The sequence below is a fragment of the Polypterus senegalus genome, chromosome 1 (assembly GCF_016835505.1).
Source record: "Polypterus senegalus isolate Bchr_013 chromosome 1, ASM1683550v1, whole genome shotgun sequence".
Lineage (NCBI taxonomy): Eukaryota > Metazoa > Chordata > Cladistia > Polypteriformes > Polypteridae > Polypterus > Polypterus senegalus.
Genome location: NC_053154.1, coordinates 223,017,357 through 223,042,421, shown reverse-complemented (window position 1 = coordinate 223,042,421; position 25,065 = coordinate 223,017,357). Strand labels below are relative to the sequence as shown.

Here is a 25,065-nt window from a genome sequence, read left to right as displayed (position 1 = left end):
TTCTGTGGGCAAACACTTTTATTTATATATACCAATTCAATGTATTTTTAGCTGAAAAACAGACAACAAAAACATTAAACATATTCAAGATTGTGGGAGACTGTAAAAGTGTATTAAATCCAAATTTAGATAGGCCCTCAAAAACTACAATTTTACTGTCACAGTAAAATTAACTGTGATGTTAATTACACAGTTTACTAAGGATCATAATTATTCCTTGCAGTTTAAAATTGTGTAAAGAAGGTGAAACTCAAGTTAATGATTTCTTTGATAAAATACAAATACTATACTCCATATAGCTCTGAGGCTCTCTAAAATTGAAGATTCCATAAACCCACTGAAAAAAAGTAAAGCTGCAGGCCCAGACAGCTATCCAGTGGAATGTTTAAAATGTTAGTACCATTACAATCAGCAATGTGTGCTCCAGTGAAAGAAAATTCAATTGTTTCATTTTTCATCATATGGAACAATTTTACATCTGATATTGGCAAATGTTTCAGCTAAAAGAAGCTAAGGGAAAGTGCTTTCCTCTGCAGTATCATATGTATTGTCAATTCGGGAATAATGCAATAAATATTTTCAAAATCATTCTCATTTTTTATATGTTTAAAACTGTGTGACTTTATTTACAGTACACTTTTTACAGGATAAATAACTTACTGGAGGATATAATCATCTGATTTTTTATATCTAAAACTGTATGACTTTATTTACAGTACACTTTTAACAGGATAAATGACTTACTGGAGATTTTTTTTCTAAATCTAGATGATTTAAGAGGCAAATTACCTCAAACTGAGAAAAAAACAGAAAGTCCGTACATAATCAGGTAGATATGTTGCATGTCACTGGGTGAGAGAAAGACAAATACTTATTTCAGAGAAAACCTTGATGTAAAGGTCATATTTGTTGTGCTTGTGAGAAACAGACAAAGGTGGGCTGGGCAGGTGGAGTGAAAGGCTAAGGAGGAGGAAGATTAGTGACAGAGGTGGAAGGGATGTGGTCCAGAGGAAGAACAAAAAAGTTGGCCCACTGCCGAAAATTCAGAAAAAAAAAAAAAAATCGGAGGGCAACCAGGCAACCTGTGTCAATCTGGGAAATAGCTGGTAATGTTGATAATAATGATGATAGTGACAAAACTAAACAAGCCTGAAAGGCATAATTATGAGGTTTATTGAGGAAGGGGGAATTTTTTCCACAAGAACTTTGACAAACTCACTTAATGCACTATTCATTTGGTGGTAGAAAAAAATTTCAAGTGTTGTATATGTGCACTCATTGTGGTGGCAACTTTCAATAACATACAAAATAATTTCTTTTTCTGATGTTTTTTCTTCTATGTGGCTAGACCAGGGGTGGGCAAACTACAGTCCGCGGGCCACATCCGGCCCACCGAAGATTGGTACAGAATTATTCATCCACTGAATCCGAACACAGGGCACAAGGCAGGAACCAATCCTGGGCAGGGTGCCAACCCACCACAGGACACATACAAACGCACCCACACACCAAGCACACAGTAGGGCCAATTTAGAATCGCCAATCCACCTAACCTGCATGTCTTTGGACTGTGGGAGGAAACCGGAGTGCCCGGAGGAAACCCACGCAGACACGGGGAGAACATGCAAACTCCACGCTGGGAGGACCCGGGAAGCGAACCCGGGTCTCCTAACTGCGAGGCAGCAGTGCTACCACTACGCCACCATGCCGCCCTGGTACAGAATTACCCAAATCAAATCATATCATAATTATGACTGCATTCATTTGACCTTGTCCTGTTATGCCTGGCATTCCACCAGGTGGCGCATTAGGCGCAGTGATACATTGACTTGATTTTGCGGAGCCAGGGCTACTCTCTATTATTACTCTGCTACTGCTCTGAACCCATCTGCAACAATGAGTGGACCAAAGAAAAGAAAAGTCGACAGTGAGTGCCGAGTGTTTAATAAGGAATGGACAACTAAATACATTTTCACTGAAGTCTGGTCAAAGGCTGTATGTCTTATTTGCCAAGAAACCGTTGCAGTTTGGAAGGAATACAACATCAGCCGTCACTTTCCACCAAGCATGCTAATTATGCTAACAACCAGTTGACACAAGAACAGACGGCTACCACTGGACTAAATCTCCTATTGAAAAGTACTGGCAAGTCTGTCTATATTTTAAAACAAAGAAACTTTCTGTTTGACTTCAACTACGAATTAGTTTACCATTTCAAGTTCACCTTGACAGCAGTTACATGAGCTTGCACATTCTCTGTATTTTACTATTACTCATCCAAAAGTCACATGAATGCCTAATGCAAGTGTGTCACACACCAGGGAAGGCACATGCATTCAAGCAGCTCATAACACACATAGCTCCTGCTGCTTTAGGTAAGTAAATGATAAAATCAATTATTTAAGCATATACAAGACTGAATTGACTGAACTAATATCATCTTCAGATTATTATTGCGGGCGGCACGGTGGCGCAGTGGTAGCGCTGCTGCCTCGCAGTTAGGGGACCCGGGTTCGCTTCCCTGGTCCTCCCTGCGTGGAGTTGCATGTTCTCCCCGTGTCTGCGTGGGTTTCCTCCAGGCGCTCCGGTTTCCTCCCACAATCCAAAGACATGCAGGTTAGGTGGATTGGCGTTTCTAAATTGGCCCTAGTGTGTGCTTGGTGTGTGGGTGTGTTTGTGTGTGTCCTGCGGTGGGTTGGCACCCTGCCCAGGATTGGTTCCTGCCTTGTGCCCTGTGTTGGCTGGGATTGGCTCCAGCAGACCCCCGTGACCCTGTATTCGGATTCAGCGGGTTAGATAATGGATGGATGGATGGATTATTATTGCAAGCAACCAATGTTGTCAACCTGCAACTGAATAGTGTTTGAGCTAATTAATTAGAAAGGAAAGGTACAGCACACCTAATTAATAGAAACCCAGGATCAGTTTAAAAGTGGACTGCAGAAGACATGGGGCAGAAGATCAAGACCACGCTGTGGTATATAGTTTTAATGGTGCCTGTTGAGGATGAGTGTGCTGCAAATACCAAGGACAGAATAGGATTACGGTTTGTGTCATGCTGAAAGAGTTACTTAGCAGTATAACATATAACAGACTGAGAATGAGTTATGGTTTATCAGTGCCCAAAGAGCGATTATTGCTTCTGTTTATCTTCAGGTTGGAATTAAAATATTTAAGGCAGGTGTCATCTTTGGTATTTAAGTTATACAAGAAGTTTGTTACTTTCCCACTTCTTAGTTATTTATATAATTTTAATGAATTACTAGGTTTTAACTAAAATTAATAGGTAGATGGAGAACTTATTTCAGTTGCTATTCTCCATTCATAGGGTAATATTGATAATTATGTTATGTTAATATTGGTCATTTTGTATTCATAGTTATTTTTCTTCTAGTAGTTACTATTCTATTAGGTAAACTTTTAATCTCAGGCCCTCCACCCCTAAAATACATTTTTAAATCACTTGAAATGGAATCTGCTGTGTATGAAAACTTTTGAGCCACCACAAGCCTATTTAAGCTAGTCTTTTAACTACATGACATTATGAAGTACTGTTAAAAAGCATATATTTTATATTGTCTACTAACACTTGTAAGTGCATTCTATTATTTCTGTTATTTTTTAATTGACCCATTGTTACAAAAATATCTAATAAACAAAAATGTGTTAGCTAAATGCACCTGAATGTTATACCATGCATACATTTTCTAACTTGTATTATTTTATGTTCCTAATTAAAATTTAAAAAGTATGACTTGTGTACAAACCCCTTGTTCAAATAATCCATGTATAACTGATTCATCCATGTAAGACTGCTCATCCATTTTTGACACTAATGGAGCAATGCGTTCCTGGGCAAACTTCTTAACTGTCGAAAGAAATAAATTTTAAGGTTAGTGAAAACAGATCCCTGCCCATGATCAAACTTTTCCCTCAAAGTGACCAGCTAACATTTTTCTTAAGTGTGTATTTAAACTAAGGATGCATGTCAGATTTCACATTTGTTTTCATAATTGGTATTGCTGATCTCAAGCCTTTTAAAGAACTCATCAGTGAGAATAGCAAAGTTAAACTGGTTGTCCAATGGTTTGTTTGATTACACTTGATTTTCCATTTTACCAGAATTTACCCAAGTTAAACTACAACATGATAACATTTTTTTCCTCTTCAAAAGAATTTAATTATCTATTTATAAGTGCAGGTTAGGATAAACAAAACCTAAAATAGTCTGTTTTACAGTGTATGAGCACCACTACTTGTAAATGTTGGCTTGCTAGTCATATAAACAGAAGCATAATTCTGTAGTTTTTAAAGCAGTGCTAGCAGCCTTAATTAAAAAAAGATATTTTGATTCTTTTATGTTCAGCCCAGTTGCTTGTGGCAACTGCTTTAGTTAAAACATATATGCAAAAATACATTTAAAAGTAGACAGAAGAAATGTGTACACTTAAAGAAAAAAGGGCAAAAGAATAATGACCAATAGATTAATATTATAAGCAGTCTTCTTCTTTTGGCTGCTCCTGTTAGGGGTCACCACAGCAGATCATCTGATTCCATATCTTACTGTCCTCTGCATCTTACTCTGTTGAACCCACAGATTGAATGTGCTCTATAACCATATCCATAAGCTTCCTTTAGGCCTTCCTCTTTTCCTCTTGCCTGGCAGCCCCATCCTCAGCACCCTTTTCCCAATATACTCAGCATTTCTCCTTTGCACATGCCTAAACCAATGCAATCTCGTCTCTCTGGCTTTGTCACCAAACTGACCAAACTCAGCTGACCCTCTAATAAATTTGTTCCTAATCCTGTCCATTTTCGTGACACCCAATGCAAATCTTAACATCTTTAACTCTGCCATCTCCTACTCTATCTCCTGTCTTTTTTTTCCAGTGCCACTGTCTCCAACCTATATCACATAGCTGGTCTCACTACCGTCTTGTAGACCTTGCATTTCACTCTTGCTGGTACCCATCTGTCATAAATCATTCCTGACACTCTTCTCCACCCACTCCACCCTGCTTGACTCTCTTCTTCTTTTCTCTTCCACACTCCATATTACTTTGTATAATTGATCCCAAGTATTAAAACTCACCCACCTTCTCCAACTCTACTCCCTGCATCCTCACCATTCCTCTGACCTCCCTCTCATTCACACACATGTATTCTGTGTTGATTCTACTAACCTTCATTCTTCTCTTTTCTAGACTATATCTCTACCTCTTTATGTTTCCCTCAACCTGCTCCCTACTTTTGTTACAGATCACAATGTCATCCAGAAATATCATTGTCCACAGGGACTCCTGTCTAATGTCGTATACCAACCTGTCCATCACCACTGCAAACAAGAAAGAACTCAGGGCTCCTACCACAGACCTCACCACTGTCTCACTTCCCTCATACATATCCAGTACTACTCTTACATATTTATCTACCACTCCCGACTTTACTCATATAATACCACAACCCCTCTCTAGGTACCCAGTCATATACTTTCTCTTGGTCCACAAAGACACAATGTAGCTCCTCTTGGCCTTCTCTATACTTCTCCATCAACACCCTCAGAGTAAACATCGCATCTGTAGTGTCTTTCCCGGCATGAAAATATATTGCTGCTCACTAATCATCACCTCCCTTTTTAACCTAGCTTCACTACTCTTTCCCATAACTTCATGCTGATTAATTGTATCCCTTTGTAGTTACTACAGTTCTGCACATCACCCTCATTCTTAAAAATCGGTACCAGTACACTTCTTCTCCACTCCTAAGGCATCCTCACACTTTCCAAAATTGTAATAAACAATCTAGTTAAAAACTCCACTGCCATCTCTCCTAAACTCCTACATGCTTCCATAGGAATGTCATTCGGACCAACAGCCTTCCTATTGTTCTTTCTCTTCATAGATGTCCCTATTTCCTCCTTGCTAATCCATTGCGCTTTATCATTCAACCTTCTCTTTCTCTCTTCTCATTTTCTTCATTCTTCAACTTTACTAAGTACTCTTTCCATCTGCTCAACACACTCTCTTTGCTATCCCACATCTTCTTCACCAGCCTCTTCTTCTGTATACTCTCATGTACTTTCCCATTCCACCACCAGGTTTCTCTGTCCTTCCTCTGTTCAGATGTCACATTAAGCACTCTTCTGTAGTTGCCCAGCTATCTGGCAACTCATCATTACCACCTAGCCCCTATCTTACCACCTCCCTGAACACCTTACAGTCTTCCTTTTTCAACTTCCACCATTTGATCCTTCGCTCTGCCCTCACACTCCTCCTCTTCTTGACCTCCAACATCATCCTACAGACCACCATCCTATGCTGCCTAAGTAAACTTTCCCCTGAAACTACTTTGCAGTCTCCAATATCCTTCAGACTGACCCTAACACACAGGATATAATACATCTGTGTGAATCTTCCTACACTCTTGTACATCACCCTGTATTCCTCCATCTTCTTAAATACATATTCTCCACAGCCATGTCAATCTTTTTCACAAAATCAATTACCATCTGACCTTTTTCATTCCTCTCTTTCATACCATGCCTACTAGGTAATCCATTCCCGGACGGGTTTATCCATTTCCGGGAATTCCGCATGTCATTCCCGGGGATGACACAGTGCATGGGCATCTCACATGTGAATGGTTTTAGAACGACCAACACATTTATTTTTAATAAAACTACTGCAATATGTTGACACCAATAAAAGACTAACCTTATCTACAAGCAGTTCATGCTGTCATATAAGTACATGTATCTAGTTCAGGGGTGCCCACACTTTTTTGGCTTGTGAGCTACTTTTAAAATGACCAGGTTGAAATGATCTACCTACATTAAAAATGCTATATATATATATATATATATATATATATATATATATATACTGCATAGTTTTACTGTCAAATAATGCAAAGAGTATGCAACACGTGTTTCACCCTTTACGTTGTGCCACGGCGTGTGGTTCGTTTATTTGACAGCATGTAGATCGGGGTAATTACATTCATGGCATTCGTAGTCTGAATCACAATCTGATTGTATGGGTGGTTACCTATCAGGTAATGCTTGTGTCGGCAAACATCCGCCACAGTGCCCTCTTCAGTTGCGAGAAGCAGATCATAGAATGTTGCAAAAGTTTTACTGTCAAATAATGCAAAGAGTATGCAACACGTGTTTCGCCCTAATTCTGGGCTCATCAGGCATACACACTCACTGCACCCCCTCTAGGGAATCGAACCTTGGACGTCAGCGTCAGAAGCGAAGACACGGCGCGTGGTTCGTTTATTTGACAGCTTGTAGATCGGGGTAATTATATTCATGGCATTCGTAGTCTGAATCACAATCTGATTGTATGGGTGCATGTTGAATGACCAGTGTGTTAGAAGAAAACAGATCTCAGATTGGCTGTCCCGTATGTTAATCAAGTGGCAAATGTCATAGGGAGGATATATGATAGACTAAGGTTTAAAAAAAATTTTTTTGGAATGCAACGCGATCTACCTGATCAGATACTGATACACTTGTTCTAAACAACGCCTGCGCTTGCCATTGCTCTGAAATACCGCCATTTCAGCTTTTACTGATGCATTCAGTTTCTTGTCATCATTCTGTGATGGCAAGTTTCTTGGCACAGATAATACGAATGCAACAGACTGATGCACTGCAATTTCAAGTTGCTGTTCAAAGCTGTTGTCCGACAGACATTAATGAAGTCTGCCCTGTACCGGCATTCGTGAGCTGCATAGTGCAGACTCCTCCCAGTTCACTATACTCAGTCTTAGTCAGAGCCAACTGACGACTACTGCTTGTTAACTGAATTAATCTGCAACACACTACACCGTGGGCCAAAAAACCATGCCAATTAATTATTTTCAACTGTAACTCTGTTATTTCTTGATTGATTTTTTACACTTTTACATGCTGTATATGCGAGATTGGCCGTTCCTGGTTTCCTGGGAATTACATCAGTTTCGGAAATGAAAAATGTCCGGGAAGCCTGGGAATGGATTCCCTAATACCTACCCATCACCTCCTCACCCTTTATTCTCTTCACCAACATGTCCATTGAAATCCACTCCAATCACCACTCTATCTTCCTTGGGTACACTCTCCACTACTATCCAACTCAATTAAGAAATCTTCATTCTCATCCACTGCATGTCCAACTTGCAGGGCATATGCACTAATAACATTTGTTCATCATCACACCTTCAATTTCCAGCTTCATAATCAACACTCTGTCCGGCACTCTTTTCATCTCAAAAACAAATTTGACACACTGTTACTTCAGGATAACTACTACCCCATTTCTCCTTCTGCCCACACCATGGTAGAACAATTTTCATGCCACCAATACACCTGGCCTTACTCCCCTTCCATTTGGTTTCTTGCACGTACAAAATATCAACCTTCCTTCTTCCATCTTATTGGCTAACTCTCTCCTTTTACCAGTCATACTGCCAGCATTCAAAGTTCCTACCCTCACTTCCACTCTCCTAACCTTTCTCTGCTCTTCCTGCCTTCAAACACACCTTTCCCATTTTCTTCTCCTTCAGCCAACAGTAGCCCAAATATTCCCTAGCCCCTGTTGGCAAAGACTACTGGTGGTGGCCATTGTTAATCCAGACCTTGTATTGTTGCCTACATTTTGACCTGGCAAAATTTAACATAGGATGCCCTTCCCAACTTAACCCTCCCCATTTACCCTTGCAGGTAAAAATTTGTGGCCAGAAGGCAAACAGAGGTAATTAACCAGGAGGTCAAAACAATCATTCTATCTTGTTCAAACAAAATGCAAAAAAATTGTAGTTGGAAAAGAGAGTTGCAAAGATCAATACTATCCATCACTGTTTCTTGAACAGTCCTTCACACAATCTCAACAGTGTCCAGAGGCCAAAATGCAAGATACATTACATCAACAGCTTTAAAAAATAAACATTAACATAGCCACTCCTCATAAACATATCAACAACAGAGGTGCTCATCCATGGAAGGGTACTGTTTGTTTTTGTAGCTGATATGTTTGTGATTCTTTCACATTATTATTGTTTTTCTTAATCGCAAAAAAGCAGATATGGTCTTCTCCTTATGTCAGCTACAGGAAAAGTGCTGAAAAAATATTTTATATTGCTTTAGTCAACCTTACTAAAGTCTTACTACAAGCACAGATGGCATCTTCAGGCTGTTTGAGAAAAACTGATGAAAACTTTATTACTAAGATATCTTCAAGAGAGAAAGTGATATTGCAGTCTGGATCCAGCCAAACACTATATGGGGTCTGAGAAATCCAGTATTGTGAGGAAAAAAGAATGTTGCTTCAAGAGGCTCATCAAAACTCTCTCCAAGGTCTGCAGGCTTCAGATCCTCTGTGAACCTCTTTTACAAGTGCTGAGGGTGGAGGAAGGTATTGCTAGAAGTCTTTTGTAATTATGACAAGTACAGATTTTACTGCTCCTGTTCTTGTGTTTTTCAGAAATAAATTTGATCAAAAAATAAAGTTCATGATGAAACACAGTTACCTTTAGTGTGAGGTAGGGGTTTTTTATATAAGACATACTATATTTAAATTAATTCAAATACACAATTCCCCCAATAATAGAAACCTTCAATTATGAAAATAGTACCCAAAAGCAACCAATGTCAATTAGAGAACTGTTCATGACAGCAAAAATATCAGATTTTATTTATAGTATAAAAAATTGTGAAACTGGGAGAAAAAGACAATTTTCTTTTTTTTTCTATTTTTGCCCATGCTGTCAGCTCTCCACTCTTTCTCCCGTGTGGGGGTTGACATCTGTTTGGTTGTTTTCCTTTTAACTTTCTGATATATATTTTATTACCACGCTTCTTTTAACTTCACTTGTTTGTTGCCTGGTATAAATCTTGTAATCGATATTTAACCCACTTCTTATTGTCCAAATGACTTGATATTTTGCACACTTACTCACTTCCGATGACAATGCATGAATCAATAATCAGTTTTACTAATTGATCAATTAATCCATGTTAATTAAGAAATTAAATTTTCATATGAAGAACAGTTAAAGATTTCACCAATAGATGGCGCTAGTAATAGATAGATAGATAGATAGATAGATAGATAGATAGATAGATAGATAGATAGATAGATAGATAGATAGATAGATACTTTATTAATCCCAAGGGGAAATTCACATACTCCAGCAGCAGCATACTGATAAAGAACAATATTAAATTCAAGTGTGGTAACAATGAAGGTATAACAGACAGACAATAATTTTGTATAATATTAACGTTTACCCCCCCGGGTAGAATTGAAGAGTCACATAGTGTGGGGAAGGAACGATCTCCTCAGTCTGTCAGTGGAGAAGGACAGTGACAGCAATCTGTCGCTGAAGCTGCTCCTCTGTCTGGAGATGATCCTGTTCAGTGGATGCAGTGGATTTTCCATTATTGACAGGAGCCTGCTCAGTGCCCATCGCTCTGCCACGGATGTCAAACTGTCCAGCTCTGTGTCTACAATACAGCCTGACTTCCTCACCAGTTTGTCCAGGTGTGAGGCATCCCTCTTCTTTATGCTGCCTCCCGAGCACACCACCACATAGAAGAGGGCGCTCGCCACAACTGTCTGATAGAGCATCTGCAGCATCTTATTGCAGATGTTGAAAGACGCCAGCCTTCTAAGGAAGTATAGTCGGCTCTGTCCTTTCTTACACAGAGCATCAGTATTGGCAGTTCAGTCCAATTTATCATCCATACAGTCACCTCTGATGATCATGGGGTCCATGAGGGGCCTGGGCCTCGTAAAATCCACCACCAGCTCCTTGGTTTTGCCAGTGTTCAATTGTAGGTAGTTTGAGTCGCACCATTTAACAAAGTCCTTGATTAGTTTCCTATACTCCTCCTCTTGCCCACTCCTGATGCAGCCCACGATAGCACTGTCGTCTGCAAACTTTTGCACGTGGCAGGACTCCGAGTTGTGTTGCAAGTCCGATGTATATAGGCTGAACAGGACCGGAGAAAGTCCCCTGTGGCGCTCCTGTGTTTCTGACCGCAATATAAAATCTACAGTTCCTGAGACGCACATACTGAGGTCTGTCTTTAAGATAGTCCACAATCCATGCAACCAGATATGAATCTACTCCCATCTCTGTCTGTTTGTCCCTAAGGAGCAGAGGTTGGATGGTGTTGAAGGCCCTAGAGAAGTCCAGAAACATAATTCTTACAGCACCAATGCCTCTGTCCAAGTGGGAGAGGGATCGGTGTAGCATATAGATGATGGCATCCTTAGCTCCCACCTTCTCCTGGTATGCGAACTGCAGAGGGTCGAGGGTATGGCGGACCTGTGGCCTCAGGTGGTGAAGCAGCAGCCGCTCCATGGTCTTCTTCACATGTGTCGTTAGAGCGACAGGCCGGAAGTCGTTCAGATCACTAGGATGTGACACCTTTGGGACTAGGGTGATGCAAGATGTTTTCCAAAGCCTCGGGACTCTCCCCTGTTCCAGGCTCAGGTTGAAGATGCGCTGTAGAGGACTCCCCAGCTCCAATTCACAGGCCTTCAGCAGTTGTGGCGATACTCCATCTGGACCCGCTGCTTTGCTGGCACAAAGTCTCCTCAGCTCTCTGCTTACCTGGGCTGCTGTAATTGTGGGTTAGGGGAACTCTCTCCTAAGCTGGTATCAGCAGAAGGATGGGTGGAGAGTGCAGCACTCTGAGGTGAGAGTGGGTTAGGGTGGTCAAACCTGTTAAAGAAGTTGTTCATCTGGTTTGCTCTCTCCACGTCTCTCTCAATGGTGGCACCCCCTTCGAGCTGCAGCCAGTGATGATCTTCATCCCATCCCACACTTCCTTTATGCTGTTATTCTGCAACGTCTGCTCCAGCTTTCTCCTGTACTGCTCCTTCGCCACCCTCAGCTGGACTCAGAGTTCCTTCTGCACGCACTTGAGCTCATGCTGATCACTGCCTTTAAAAGCGCTTTTCTAATGGTTCAAAAGGCCCTTGATGTCACTTATAATCCATGGCTTGTTGTTAGCATAGCAGCGTACTGTTCTTACTGGAACTACAATGTCCATACAGAAGTTGATGTAGTCAGTAGTGCAGTCAACAACCTCCTCAATGTTCTCACTATGTGACCCCTGCAGGATATCCCAGTCCGTAGTTCCAAAGCAGTCCCTCAGAGCCTGCTCAGCCTCAGGGGACCACTTCCTTAATGAGCGTGTGGTTGTTGGTAGCTCCCTCACTCTTGGTTTATAGTGAGGCTGAAGCTGAACCAGTTTATGATTTGCTTTCCCAAGCGCAGGTAGTGGGGTGTCGCTGTATGCGTCTTTTACATTTGCATACAGTAGGTCGACAGTTCTATTTCCCCGGGTGTTACAATCCACATACTAGGAGAAGGGAGGTAATGTTTTTTTCCAGTGTCACATGGTTAAAGTCTCCAGTGATTAGCACAAGCTCCTCAGGGTACTGTGTTTGTAACTTAGCAACCGCGGAATGGATTATATCACCCGCTATCTCCACGTCCGCCCGAGGAGGGATGTGAATAATAACAACATTGACGTGTCCAAACTCTCTGGGCAAGTAATAGGGACACAAACGTATGGCCAACAGTCCGATGTCCCTGCAGCAAGTGGAGATTTTAACGTTTACATGTCCAGAGTTGCAACACCTTGTATTGACACAGAAAGCGACTCCCCCTCCTTTCTGCTTCCCGCCGGTACTTGCGTCTCAGTCCACTCTAACTTTGCTAAACCCGTTAGCATCTGGGATGTTAGTTGTTAGCCACGTTTCACTAAAATACAGCATTCTCTGTAGATCCTGACACTTTTCACCAGCGCAGCCAGTTCGTCGATCTTATTTGGCAGTGAGTTCACATTTCCTAGGATCACAGATGGCACCGAAGGTTTGTAGCACCACTTTCTCACTAGACGCTTGGTTTTTATCTTAGCGCGGGTTCTGCTGCCCCAATACCGCCTTCTTACCTCATCAGGTAAATAGGGAACCGCACAGATGTGGGCATTTGTTCTCAGTGCTTGAAGTTGACTACTTGAACAGATGAGTCTGGGTGTGTAAATATCCATGTCCAGGTAGTAAAAGTGGTAGTGTCCAGGGAACGAGTCCACATAAAAGAAAGTGGTAGGAGTGATCAGTGAAATAGAGAAAAATAGAGAAAAAAGGTAGAAAGATAAAGTCATACATGGAGCTGCTGGAAAGGCTGCCACTCACAGCGGCGCCGGATGAGATAGATATTAAAGGAAGTGTTAAAATATTGATTACAAAATTATACTTAAACCCAAGACTGAAAAGTTGAAAATATTATATATATATATATATATATATATATATACTTTTTAAAAGCCACACTTATATTAAGTTAAAAAGTGTACTAAAAAGTAAAAAATAAGTCTCTCATACATCTTTTCATCAATCAACATTCAAAAAACATTTCTTAAAATCTCAGCAAAAGCGCCCACACTTTTATTTTACGAGTGATGTATGAGAGACTTATTTTTTACTTTTTAGTACACTTTTTAACTTAATATAAGCATGGTTTTTAAAAAGTATTTTTTACATTTATATTATTTTTCTTTTCCTTTTTTTTCCCCTAGTTTTATGAAGTTATTTGTTGTAAAAGTTTAATTTAATTTTATGGAGTTATTTTCTTCAAATAAAAAAGGGAAATTCAGTCCAATGCATTTTAACTATAAGTCACAGTAATTACATCCAAGCTAGTGGTATCTGTCATGGAGCTTAATATGTGCTTACAATTTTCACATCTAGCAACTAAAGGCACTGCCATACTAACAACATTTAGTCAAGCACATTACTACTATGCCTGATATAGCATTGAACAGACATACTGTATATCTGCCTTAAATTGGTAATAAAAAATATATCCAGTTTAACTTTTCTTAAGAATGAATATACACAATGTGACACAAATTATTCTAGTTAATATTTTGATACATCTTGCCACAGTGACAAAGAAAAAGACCTCCCTAATTACTAGTATGTTGACAACAATAAATTGTAAGTTTCAGATTTTTCTCCAGACTCGTATCTCTGATATATAAGACTCCTAAAATGTGACCTTAACTAGATAAATTTTAAACACAGAAAAGATAACATAAAATTGCCCTTGTGGCATATAATAAATAAAAAGAACTAGAATGTTCAATTAAACAATGAACATACCTGCATCTTTCATCATGGATTCCTCTTCACAAAATGTTTGGAGTGGTGCATGCAGAAATCCATTCACTCCAGCTCTTTCTGTGGATGCTTGAGTTATGCCTCTCCTTGCTCCCACAGCCTGTCCCTTCCAGACCTCTACACTCCATGGTTTAACAAAATTTCTGCAGAACTGTAAGCATAATTGAATGCATTATTAATGCATTTATTTTCTATTGTTTAGAAACACAGAAAAATATACTTTCTAGAACTAACCAATACACTGCCCTGCGCCACTCAAGTAATCTGGGAGAAGGCAAATTACAGTATATTAAATTGCAAAAGTACTACAAGTGCACCCATATATGTTATATAGGACAAAACAGAAAATAACAAGAATTAAAGAGTATTATATTTTCCTCCATGGGCTCTTAAAGACTGATGGCCTTATTTTAAATTATAATCAATATTTTCATATGCTAGTTGCCAGAGAAGAATCCCACTTTTCTTTATCACCCATTGTAGAAATGATGAACTTTATAGTTTAAATCATATAAACCTAAAAATATGTTATGAAACTATCCGTGATGTGGGGAATACTAACATAAAACACATCTGCCAGAGAAGAGACCCACTTTCCTTTATCATCCATTATAGAAATGATAAACTTTATAGTTTAAAATATACAAATCTAAAATATGTTATGAAGCTATCCATGGTGTGGAGATTCTTGGATTTAATCAATAAACTTAAAATGGGATTGAGTTTAAAAACAAAATAATGACTGAATGTCAATGTGGGATTGCAAGAATCATTCATAATATTAGATATTGTCAAAGGAATCCTGGAAGCCTAGGAAAACAATGGTAAAAACATTCAGTAAAGTGACCCACTTGGTTTTGTTGTATTATTCTCCCCTCCTTACTAGTGTTGTTTGCTCAGTGTTCAGTGGCTGTTACCTTCGATGCTACTCTTTGCTAGCAATTTCTGATATGCAACAGATAAGCAAGACTCAATGACTAAACATGTCAACAAGAAATCCTGATTTTAACAAGAAAGCCCTGAAAGCTTTCTCAAAGTTAAGAGACTGGATAATCATAAGACCACATTTTTTGCTGCAGTATCACATTCTCAGAAATGAGCTCTACAATTGTCAGATGAAAAAAAATGATCCTAACCATCAGACCTTTTTGTGATACATGAACAAACTATTCAAAATAAGTTGATTAAATCTGAAATATTAAAATATTGGGAAAAATAATACTATTTTAACTTGTGCTGGCATATGAAGTGTAACTGCATTAAATACTGCAAAACAGGAGGTTCTCTTTTTGTAAAATGTGCAGACACTTTTAGAAAATACACAATGGTGAGCAAATTGTGGCCATTAACATGAACTGTAGGGCTTTACTGATTATGAAATAGATGTCATCTCTGTCTTTGCAAGCAAGCCCTGTAAACTCTGGCTTGTTGCATAAGACTCCATTTAATGGAAAGCTTTAGCATTTTCTTATCTTTAGCTGCTGTAGCAAGCATGTTAGGGAAAATATCACAGAATTTATACAGAATCACCTAAAGAAGACTTAGCCATGTTCAAGGCACAGATCATTGTGTAGGATTTTCTTACATGTGTCCTTTAAAAATACTGAATTGTGCTTTTTTCTCTTTTGTTAATCATGTTGGAAATTAACTAATTGGTATTGTATATTAGCAGAACTTAGGTTTTCTTTTGTCCCTAAACTGATGTGAAGAAGCCTAAAAGAAATCTTTCTGATCTTCTCCAAGATCAATGTAATAAAGCAATCAAACACAAGTCACCAAGAAGAAGCAAAACAATATGTTCACATGTGCCTAGGCAAGAAATCAGGAACAGTCTCTGACACATCTTATCTTCCTTTTTATCAATTAGTATTATGTAGCTCAATCAAGCCATTGCCACAATCCTAATCCCAATCCCAATCCCAATTCACTTAATCTGCAAGAAGCAGGAGGCTGAAGTTGTACCATGATTTTCCTCCAACAAACCTGACAAATTCTGGTACAGTGATCCTTTAAATAAAAAATAAAAAAGATCAGACTGTGCTGTGTAGGTGTGGACAGTCAGACAGTCAACAAAGAAAAACAGCAAGTATATGTGAATAAAAGAACAATCAATTAGGCAAAAGAAAACTAATTGCCAAATTAAAAAAAAAAACTCCAAAAGTACAAATGTAGTAACCCTATGACAAGTGACTTTTTAGATCAGTTTCATGTAAAAAAGCTTTAATTATTGCCATGTTTATTCTAGTATATAATTAGTTCACCATTATTGTCATATTATTTGCATTAATAATTAAAAATTAAGCAAACATCTTTATCCATGATGACTGACAAAGACATACTACACATTTTAGAGTTTTGAAGCATGAAGTATCAAGCAATAGAGAACCAATTTCAAAGTACATCATAAAAAGCTTATAACTATACTTAATCCAAAGACTCTTTGAAACTGACGAAATGACACCTTTTATTGGCTAAATAAAAAGATTACAATATGCAAGCTTTCGAGGCAACTCAGGCCCCTTCTTCAGGCAAGATGTAATCAAGATGTCACTTTGCTTGACTTTTCACTACATTCATAATGGCTAACACAGTACAACACTCTAGTACTACAAACCGACGAAAAATAACCTAAAAAACATACAGTGAAGGTCAGTAAAACTGTTATCAGATGTGAATCTATGGAATGTTTTGAAGGATCTGTCCAGGTAGAAAATAGGTTGTGCAACAATAAAGGGATGACACAATCACTCATTTTCTTTCCCTCTTTATCATAAAAGCAGAGGAGAATGCCCTAGAGGAACTCCAAAAATTATGCCCCTTCTGTTCTCCTTCAACTATTTAAGATGCTCCCAGCCTGCATATATGTCAATTTATGGACCTGCTGCTGGAGAGGATGAATCTTTACTTTTTTCACATTTTTCTATGTTGCAGCGTTGTGCAAAAATAGTTGAAATTACAACTGTATATATAAAGTCCCATAGTTTGTAGTGTGTATCTGAGCAAAATTCAAGCCATGAGTTGAAGTAATTACCTGCATAGACTGCTGACAGGACAGACTTTGAATTTTTCTTGGTACTTTTGCATTTTATTTCAATTACCTCAGATTAAATGGATCATTCCTGTTGGAACCCCTAACTTTAACTGTTTTATTATACTTTAAATAATCAAGTGAAGAAGAGAGGGGTAAAAAGCACAGACTGTTATGGGAAGTTAATTTAATAGTTTAGTAGGAATGTCCATTTTTAGCAAGCCTTATCAAACGAATAACACTTAGTAAACAGGGAGAGGTCTAATGGAGACTTCCTGGAAGAATGCATGCAAAGACAAGACAATGGATGAACTGTAAAACAGAGTCATGCAGATACTTGTAGATCAAGACAAGAACTTTAAACCATTTTCTAGTAACAACTAGAATTGGAGGACAGAACAACGCAAATACAGTTTGTGAGTGTAGTGAGGAACTGAATATACCAATCAGGCAAGACAAATTTATTTATACAGCACATTTCATATCTTTTTCTTTCGGCTGCTCCCATTAGATAGCACATTTCATATATTACAGTAATAAAAAGTGCTTTACAGCAAACTCGCCCGCCCTTAACCCCATAGAAAATCTATGGGGTATTGTGAAGAGAAAGATGCAATACGCCAGACCCAACAATTTGGAAGAGTTGAAGGCCACTATCAGAGCAACATGGGCTCTCATAACACCTGAGCAGTGCCACAGACTGATCGACTCCATGCCACGCCGCACTGCTGCAGTAATCCAGGCCAAAGGAGCCCCAACTAAATATTGAGTGCTGTACATGCTCATACGTTTCATGTTCATACCTTTCAGTTGGCCAACATTTCTAAAAATACTTTTTTGCATAATCTTAATTGATATTCTAATTTTTTCAAGATACTGAATTTGTGTCTTTCATTAGTTGTCAGTTATAATCATCAAAATTAAAAGAAATAAACATTTGAAATACATCAGTCTGTGTGTAATGAATGAATCTAATATACAAGTTTCACTTTTTGAATGGAATTACTGAAATAAATCAACTTTGTCATGATATTCTAATTTTATGACCGGCACCTGTATGTATATATATATATATATATATATATATATATATATATATATATATATATATATATATATATGTGTCAGTAGGGGCGCTAGTGCTCCCTTGAACCCTCAGGTACAACTCCAGACACCGGGTAAAAGTCCAATACTTTTTATTTTGTTCTTCAGTGCACCAAGCACCCTCCACACTACTCATACACCAACACAATAATAACTATAATCAACAATCCACGACTAATCACTAAATACACACAATAATCTCTCCTCCCGCCCAGACACTTTGCTCCTCCACCTCCCAGCACAGCTCGTTGTCTGGGTGAGGCACCACTCTTTTATAACCCCTGACCCAGAGGTGTTTCTGTCCCAACAGTCCACAGTTCCTTATTCCTTCCGGGTCAGGGCAATCAGTCCTTTATTTCAACCCGGGAGCACGACATTTCTTCCTGTCACGTGACCGTGACGTACTCCTGGGTCACGGCATCACAGAGCCTATAAGCCCCCCCCACAGCGACTCTTGGTGGTCCCCAAGGTATCCAGCAGGGCTGTGTATAAACACTACAAAGTCCATAAGGCCCTAATGGACCTCGGGGAACGATCCTGCTGTCGGAGAGCTCCTCCTGGCGGACTGGGGTGCGGACCGGCATGGGAAGCCGGCAGTCCTCCACAATATATATATACAGTACTGTGTATTGTATAGTACTAGGCAGGTGTGAAAAAATGCTGTAAACAAAGAATGCTTTCAAAAATGGAAGTGTTAATCATGTATTTTCATCAATCAACAAAATGCAGTGAATGAACAAAAGAGAAATCTAAATCAAATCAATATGTCCACCCTTTGCCTTCAAAAGAGCATCAATTCTTCTAGGTACACTTGCACATAGTTTTTGAAGGAACTCGGCTGGTAGGTTGTTCCAAACACCTTGGAGAATTAACCACTGATCTTCTGTGGATGTAGGCTTCCTCACACCCTTCTGTCTCTTCATGTAATCCCAGACACACTCAATGTTGAGATCAGGGCTCTGTGGGGCCATACCATCACTTCCAGGACTTCTTATTCTTCTTTACGTTGAAGATATTTCTTAATGACTTTGGCTGTATGTTTGGGGCCGTTGTCCTGCTGCAGAATCATGCAATACCATCAGGGAGGCGTATCTGCCTGTATTTCTCAGCATCTTCGGCTGCTCCCATTAGATAGCACATTTCATATATTACAGTAATAAAAGTGCTTTACAGAGTCAAAAAATATATTGAATTTAACAATGAGACAAAAGTGCACTGCAGTGCTTAACATGAAGAAGACAAACAGCATCAGAAGAGAAGAAAAAATTAGTCTGGATATAAAATGGTCACAGTTGAGGCACATTTGTTTGTCTTCTAGAAGCTGGTTCCAGCTATGGTCTGCATAACAGCTAAATGTTGTTTAGCCATGTGTAATTTTAACTCTGGTCACTACTAAATGACCAATCCCTGAAGATCCAAGAGATCTCCTGTAATAGGCTTGTTATGTACATTTCAATTATTTCCCATTAAGAGATTTGTATACAAGAAGCAACCTTGTGGTCCTTGGTGGGATACTAGTATTCTACCTAGCAGTGGTATATTTAATAACCTGTTGCTGTCTAATGGTTTTCATTGGGAGGCTAGATAAGACAGCAATATAATAATCTACCCTGCTGGAGATAATGGCATAGATCAGTTTCAACTCTTTCTTGGCCATAAAACCTTGCTTTTACTATATGTTTAAGATAATATACAGATAATGTAGTTACTGCTTTGATATGGCTACAAAAGCTGAAATATGACTCTACCTGTATTAAACCGCCAAGCATTCTAATCTGTCTTTTATTTAGGACAAGATAAGTGCTAACTCTAATATTGTCTTTTGCTGCCAAATAAAATGTGTATAATATATTCATTTAGTAACCATCCAGTTATATGTTTGTTCAATGCTTTGAAACAGGAGGTCTGTTGAATGGTTGTTGTTTGATGAAAGAGCTAAACAAATTTAGGTATCAACTGCATAATTATAGTAGGCAATCCTGTTATCTTGAAGAATTTAGCCTTGTAGTAGCATTTAAAACCTGAATAAAATAGGCACAAGGATAAAACCTTGAGGGAACTGCACATACCATGCAAATAAAAGTTAGCCAAGTCTGAAAAGTTAAGTGAGTCGAACAAATTACTGAAGGGCATGAGAATCAAGGAGATGGATGATGAGAGAATGCTAGTTAAAGTCTACATAGAGATGTTCAAATTATTCTGAAGTGTGCAGCAGAAAAAACAAGGTGTTAAATGTGATAGAGGAGAGAGAAAAAACAGTATTTTTACAATTTCCATTACCTTGTTTACAAAATAGGTAGAAAAAGAAAACAAGGCATGAAATGAAATGGTCTAAAAAGGGATTATACACAGACAGGAAAGAAACGACTGTGACTTCCTCAGTGTTTAAGTAGCATTTGAAGAAACTCTTGTTTGATGAACTTTTGTCTAGCTTACAGTAAAGCCAGAGAAGCAGCGAGTAAACATGGACCAATAAGTCCCCTAAAAGGATAACAGGATCAACAAACAAGTAGGGAAAATGTGAAGACATTCAGGAACAACAGATCATCATGAGGAAACAAGCTGTAAGGAAGTTTATAGCAAGACAATAGAAATTAAAATTAGAAACACACAGAGAAGCAATGTGACGTTGCACATATTAGAGCTTTCTGGAGCTATCTGATGAATCCTTCTGATGAGTTGCCAGGATGCAAAGGGTGGTATAAGTCAAGGATACAGCATAGTAAGGCCCTAATAGGAAGATTACAGAGTACTGCAATTAGCTATTGTTCAGATGTATACATTCCTTCCATAATTATCTAAATAACTAACTCATTGGCCTTAACTTACTGTTTTAACCAATAGCAACTGGAAATAGTTTTAAATAATTTTGAATAATTTTAATTGTCTTTAAAATTAGCATTATGGCTTTACAGGCTCACTCCTAACCCTGTAACTGACTGGAAAGGAAACATCTTTTGAAGGGGCTTATTGACCCCTCACAGTAAAGATTCCATTGAGCTTTGAGCTGGGAGGCAAGATGGGTTGAAGGGTCCACTGGTGCAAGGAAGAGATGCCAGAGAGAGAGGAACAGACAGAAGGAAAAAAAATAATAGATGGATTTCATAATGTTTAAGAGGTGGGCAAGTTAGCAAGCCAACATACCAGGGAGATGGAGGATTGGGGGTCATAAAATGTGAATGTAGGCTCAGTTTAGCAGTAGTGTTGTTGTTTTCACCACGCACAGACGTCACAAGACATGGGTTTCAGCTGTCGCATTCCTTGTGTCAAGCCACTCTTGAACAAGAGACAGCGTTAGAAGCGTCTCACCTGGGCTAAAGACAAAACTGCTGCTGAGTGGTCCAAAGTTATGTTCTCTGATGGAAGTAAATTTTGCATTTCCTTTGGAAATCAAGGTACCAGAGTCTGGAGGAAGAGAGGAGAGGCACAGAATCCACATTGCTTGAGGTCCAGTGTAAAGTTTCCACAGTCAGTGATGGTTTGGGGTGCCATGTCATCTGCTGGTGTTGGTCCATTGTGTTTTCTGAGGTCCAAGGTCAACGCAGCCGTCTACCAGGAAGTTTCAGAGCACTTCATGCTTCCTGCTGCTGACGAACTTTATGGAGATGCAGATTTCATTTTCCAACAGGACCTGGCACCTGCACAAAGTGCCAAAGCTACCAGTACCTGGTTTAAGAACCATGGTATCCCTGTTCTTGATTGGCCAGCAAACTCGCCGCCTTAACCCCATAGAAAATCTATGGGGTATTGTGAAGAGAAAGATGCAATACGCCAGACCCAACAATTTGGAAGAGTTGAAGGCCACTATCAGAGCAACATGGGCTCTCATAACACCTGAGCAGTGCCACAGACTGATCGACTCCATGCCACGCCGCACTGCTGCAGTAATCCAGGCCAAAGGAGCCCCAACTAAATATTGAGTGCTGTACATGCTCATACGTTTCATGTTCATACCTTTCAGTTGGCCAACATTTCTAAAAATACTTTTTTGCATAATCTTAATTGATATTCTAATTTTTTCAAGATACTGAATTTGTGTCTTTCATTAGTTGTCAGTTATAATCATCAAAATTAAAAGAAATAAACATTTGAAATACATCAGTCTGTGTGTAATGAATGAATCTAATATACAAGTTTCACTTTTTGAATGGAATTACTGAAATAAATCAACTTTGTCATGATATTCTAATTTTATGACCGGCACCTGTATGTATATATATATATATATATATATATATATATATATATATATATATATATATGTGTCAGTAGGGGCTAGTGCTCCCTTGAACCCTCAGGTACAACTCCAGACACGGGTAAAAGTCCAATACTTTTATTTTGTTCTTCAGTGCACCAAGCACCCTCCACACTACTCATACACCAACACAATAATAACTATAATCAACAATCCACGACTAATCACTAAATACACACAATAATCTCTCCTCCCCGCCCAGACACTTTGCTCCTCCACCTCCCAGCACAGCTCGTTGTCTGGAGTGAGGCACCACCCTTTTATAACCCCTGACCCAGAGGTGTTTCTGTCCCAACAGTCCACAGTTACTTATTCCTTCCGGGTCAGGGCAATCAGTCCTTTATTTCAACCCGGGAGCACGACATTTCTTCCTGTCACGTGACCGTGACGTACTCCTGGGTCACGGCATCACAGAGCCTATAAGCCCCCCCCACAGCGACTCTTGGTGGTCCCCAAGGTATCCAGCAGGGCTGTGTATAAACACTACAAAGTCCATAAGGCCCTAATGGACCTCGGGGAACGATCCTGCTGTCGGGAGAGCTCCTCCTGGCGGCCTGGGGGTGCGGACCGGCATGGGAAGCCGGCAGTCCTCCACAATATATATATACAGTACTGTGTATTGTATAGTACTAGGCAGGTGTGAAAAAATGCTGTAAACAAAGAATGCTTTCAAAAATGGAAGTGTTAATCATGTATTTTCATCAATCAACAAAATGCAGTGAATGAACAAAAGAGAAATCTAAATCAAATCAATATGTCCACCCTTTGCCTTCAAAAGAGCATCAATTCTTCTAGGTACACTTGCACATAGTTTTTGAAGGAACTCGGCTGGTAGGTTGTTCCAAACACCTTGGAGAATTAACCACTGATCTTCTGTGGATGTAGGCTTCCTCACACCCTTCTGTCTCTTCATGTAATCCCAGACACACTCGATGTTGAGATCAGGGCTCTGTGGGGGCCATACCATCACTTCCAGGACTTCTTATTCTTCTTTACGTTGAAGATATTTCTTAATGACTTTGGCTGTATGTTTGGGGCCGTTGTCCTGCTGCAGAATAAATTTGGGGCCAATCATACTTATCCATCATGCAATACCATCAGGGAGGCGTATCTGTCTGTATTTCTCAGCATTGAGAACACCATTAATCCTGACCAAATCTCCAACTCCATTTGCAGAAATGCAACCCCAAACATTCAAGGAATCTCCACCATGCTTCACTGTTGCCTGCAGACAATAATGAGTACTGCTCTCCAGCACTTCGACAAACAAACTGCCTTCTGCTACAGCCAAATATTTCAAACTTTAACTCATCAGTCCAGAGCACCTGCTGCCATTTTTCTGCACCCCAGTTGCTATGTTTTCATGCATACTTGAGTCGCTTGGCCTTGTTTTCACGTCGGAGGTATGTCTTTTTGGCTGTAATTCTTCCATGAAGACCACTTCTGGCCAGACTTCTCCGGACAGTAGTTGGGTGTACCTGGGTCCCACTGGTTTCGGCCAGTTCTGAGCTGATGGCACTGCTGGACATCTTCCGATTTCGAAGGGTAATAAAATGGATGTGTCTTTCATCTGCTGCACTAAGTTTCCTTGCTGACCACTGCATCTACGATCCTCAACATTGCCCGTTTCTTTCTGCTTCTTCAAAAGAGCTTGAACAGCACATCTTGAAAACTCAGTCTGCTTTGAAATCTTTGCCTAGGAGAGACCTTGCTGATGCAGTATAACTACCTTGTGTCTTTTTGCTGTGCTCAATCTTGCCATGAAATGAAACTGTCTTCATGAAACATGAAATAGCATTTTTTCACACCTGCCTAAAACTTTTGCACAGTGCTGTATATATATCGCTTCGCTCGCCAACCTCTGTGTTTGGTTTTCCGGATACACACTTGTAAGATTTTTTTTTTCTTTGAATTGTTGATATTTCATTAGTTTCACTTTTATTTCAGAACTTCAGTAAAAACAATATTTGGAATCTTTCGTGTCCCAGTATGCCGAATCTTTTAAATGAGGTCTGTGAGACTTATATTTAATGACTTTGTACCAAATTTTGGATAGGTTTCTCTGTTTGGAATTTCAGCACAGACAAAACGATCCACATCATCAACAGTTAATAATTTTTTTGCAAAGTAACCAATAAATGCCTGTGAGTTAAACCCCGTTTTTGAAATTCTCTGACTTAAACTAATTTCCTTTTATTTGTGTCAATTAGATCTGTGCTATCTTTGTTTTGATACTGTAGCGACTGACATAATAAAGTGTCACAAAAGTTCTACTTTAACAATTGCCGACTGCGTAACCCCAAACACAACTTTCTAGCTCCCATGGGTCTCGCCTCCCCCTTACCGCATCAATCAGCACCCAGCTATCAGTCTGCCATGCTGTACTCTGCCCTCCCTCGATCGGACCCAACAGTCACTTAAAACAAAAAAGGCTTCCGCTTGGCTGGGACTCTACAATACTTTTGACTGTTACTGCTTTCATTTTCTGTACCTTT

General features: G+C 39.3%; 1 protein-coding gene across 1 annotated transcript in view; it reads right to left on the bottom strand.

The window, feature by feature from the left end:
* acadsb (acyl-CoA dehydrogenase short/branched chain) overlaps positions 1–25,065 on the bottom strand; it is a 70,409-nt gene that overhangs the window by 43,571 nt on the left and 1,773 nt on the right. The window contains exons 2-3 of the mRNA XM_039769444.1: positions 14,166–14,334; positions 3,768–3,868 (exon numbers count right to left, since the gene is read on the bottom strand). Coding sequence (XP_039625378.1) covers positions 3,768–3,868; positions 14,166–14,334 — 270 coding nt within the window. The remainder of the gene's footprint in view (positions 1–3,767; positions 3,869–14,165; positions 14,335–25,065) is intronic.